The 3364-nt window shown below is 42.9% G+C and overlaps 1 protein-coding gene across 1 annotated transcript in view; it reads right to left on the bottom strand.

Annotated features, from left to right (window-relative positions):
• Positions 1 to 3364, bottom strand: part of JARID2 (jumonji and AT-rich interaction domain containing 2) — a 307370-nt gene that overhangs the window by 15447 nt on the left and 288559 nt on the right. Inside the window, 1 exon segment of the mRNA XM_006027253.3 lies at positions 1 to 13. Coding sequence (XP_006027315.1) covers positions 1 to 13 — 13 coding nt within the window.

The following is a 3364-nucleotide window of genomic DNA, read 5'->3' as shown; positions in this document are numbered from 1 at the left end:
AGGAATGCAATACCTGTTTGGAAAGAGAGAAATCAGCCAGGACTCACTATGCAACAGTCCACAGCCTCCAACTTGTGCAGCAATGCAAAGGGCTGACCAATGCCCCTCCTCCAAAGCTAAAAGCAATTGGAAGAAATTAAAGCAGAACTCCCCTCCCCCAACACATGCAGCTCTTTTTGGCAAGATGCTTCAGTTCATGGAAAGTTGCTTATTTGGAGTTGAACCGACAGCATTCACCAGAGCCAAAGGAAATGAAAAGCCTGAAATGATCAAACAGAGGATGTGACATCTCCTTGCTCTACAAAATAGGGAGAGAAACAGCAAGAACATGACATCTGGTCCCAGGGATGTCAGCAGAAGTTTCCCATCTGTTCGGCACCTACTTGGAATGCCATCACACTAATCCTTGTTTTAGGTGACCAGACGCGTTACATGTGCTTGAACCAAATGAAAGCGTGAACCAACATTTTTTCTTAAATAAAAACAGATGTTTGTGCTCCAAAGCAGTAACAAAATACAGACCTGGGGACTTCCACAGCATATATTTTATTAATAAAAGCAAAGTATTCCAAGATATGCCTCCTTCACTCACTCGATGAGCCTGGAGTTCAGTACTCCTCCTGTCCCCTGTAACAGAGGCCATCACAAATGCATAATGCATAGCAGGTCTGTGCTCAAGGGGAGATTTAAGATGGGTGCTGATTTACCAGTATCCCATGTTCTTTCATATCTTCCCACACTTACCAGTCCCCCAAAGTGGGGAACTAGCTTCCCACTGCAAAAAGGACATGAAATGGCCTGGGAATGCCCAACTGATCTCACTCTCATGCAAATGGGGAACTGCAAGGGATACACAGGGTTATCTGGCTGATGAAGAAAGATTGAAGGGGGAGTAGAGGTAGGGACAGATAGAGTCTGGGGAATGGGGAAAGAAATGTACAACAGATATTGCTTATCTGTATCATCATTATTTCATTGTTCATCAGTAGCTTGGAAGGGGTCCCAATTAGGGACCCACTGGACTATGTGCTGTGCACACATGTAATAGGAAGACAGCACCCGCCCTAAGGAGTATATACTCTTATCATGGAGCAAAGAAAAAAAATAAGTGGATAAAAACAATTGGTAAGGATGGACGAGGCAACATAAAGAATTATGTCTGGCATAATAAGTAAGCAGTCTCTGCACACCGAATATTGGGAGAAAAAAGCCAAACTATGAGGCCCAGAACCTGCCCTCACTGCTCATCTGCTGACAAAGTTGGACTTTAAAAGAACATGAGCTGTGCCTAATCCTAGGGTCTGGAATTGTACCACCCCTGGGGGGAGTCTATCACCTACTCTGGATATCTTCAAAAAAGGTCTGGACACTCACCTTGCCCAAGCACAGAGGGGCTGGATCTGATGATCTCAAGAGGTCCCTTCCAGCCCCCTAACATCTATGGATCCCCCAACTGTCCCTCCCCAAAACTGGAAATATTGAAATTAAAGCCGTGAGACAAATGCAGGAAGTCTGATCAGTGGAATAATGCAGAGCTTTTGAAAAATGTGGTGAAGAAAGAGCTTCTCCCTAGTGAATGATTGTTTCAAAGATCAAATGGCTCCTTCATTGCAGCACCTCCGAGAGGGTGAGAAGAGCCTTTGGGATTTACCGTTCAGCTGTGTGAAGACTGTCTTTAGTTTAATTTCTTCTGTGCAAAACAGCCCTGAGTAGAGGCCCTTTTCTCAGTTAAGGAACATTATGGATTTTCCCTAGAGTCATTTTTAAATTAAACCTAATCTCTGGAAGGGCTTTCCAACATTGTGCAACAGAACTTCAGGCCAGGAGTAGATGTGCATAATGGAAAGGAATCTCATCCATGACATCCACCTGTGTCACAGTGCTGTTTTATGTAAAGCCATAGCACACATTCAGTTATATCAAGTCCTGGTGGCAGCCTTGCCAAAGTCTGAAATGGAAACAGTCTGTAAGGAAACCTGGACCATGGCTGAAAGAGCCCTAATTTAAGCTAGATGTGCCATAATAAGTCTCCAAGCATCATAAAATCCTTGTGGAAAGCGTTTGATTGATCATGTTTGACCTCCTTTCTTCCAGCACATTACACAAATCAACCAACCTATCTTAGGAAAGCGTTGAAAGTTCTGTTCTCTCTCAGTAGAAGACTTAAGATACCATGGGTCTTGAGAATACCCATGTTTCCCCCTTTATGAAGCCAGGCTCAAGAAACACACTGGGGAAGATGGATTATTTAAATGCATTTCTTTAACTACCTTAGGAAGAAAATTGGCATAGGGTTTGAGTAACACATTGTCAATGTGAAAAGTGTGTAGAGGCAGACCTGCCATCAGGGCTTATGGTTCCTCAACTCTCTTGGCTGATGTAGTTGCTACAAACAGGAACTCTTTGCAGACCAGTGTCACAGGTTGCTACAGTTCTGAGAGAACCACATGAACATCCAGTAATGAAGGTTCTCTCATGAGTGGAAACACACTGTTGAGACCCTACAAGAATTTCTCCTTGTAGTGTTCAGTTTTTAAGAGTATGATATGCAAAAATAGTTGCCATGTGCGTGCTAGTCAATAGTCCAGAATCCTTTTGGCAGAGCAAGCATCCTAATAACTGTCATATTGAATTAAATAGTTTGAATGTTTGTAAAGGTTGCCCATTAGCCAGTTTCAGAAAGAAGATAAGATTTATCTCCTTATCTAGCTCATTGTTTTTGGGACTACGTGCAAAAGGTCCTGACTTTGCTTAAAGTCTTAATTTAAATTTTATCTTTAGAAGTCTTTTACAAAGAGAGCAAATATCCTGAGTTCCAAGAGATCAAACCCTAAGGCCTTTTGGAAAGATTGGTAAGAAAAGGGCATTTGCAGTGATATGGAAGTTTCCCAAAGGTAATTTCAAAAGAATCTGTTGAGTAAGATCCGAGCCCAAATTTGGGAGTAATGACAGGTTGAGTAGGAGGAGCCCACTGACGGCAGCTCGCTCAATAAAAACTGTAACTTACTGTCCCAATTTGGAGGTGACTTCACTTGCAGAACAACGAAGGAAGAATCGCAAGTGTAGGCCGGATCAGACTGATCACCTGAACCAACCTCTCCGTGAACACGAATCTCTTAGTTCACACTGAAGCTGCAGAGCACCCGAAACGGACTGAAGGAAGGGGACTTAGTCCTATCACTGCTGAGCCCAGCTCATTGAATCGTATTGCTGAGGCCAGCCTATTGAATCGTATTGCTGAGGCGAGCCCATTGAACCGTACTACTGAGGCCAACCCATTAAATTGTACTACTGAGGAATGAAACCATATTTTGGTATTTGGCTTCTCGGAATTCTAGGATTGTAAGTATAATATGAAAAATAA

Source organism: Alligator sinensis, unplaced genomic scaffold, assembly GCF_000455745.1.
Source record: "Alligator sinensis unplaced genomic scaffold, ASM45574v1 scaffold928_1, whole genome shotgun sequence".
Lineage (NCBI taxonomy): Eukaryota > Metazoa > Chordata > Crocodylia > Alligatoridae > Alligator > Alligator sinensis.
Note: the sequence above shows the minus strand (reverse complement) of the source record. Positions and strands in the feature narration are given on the sequence as shown.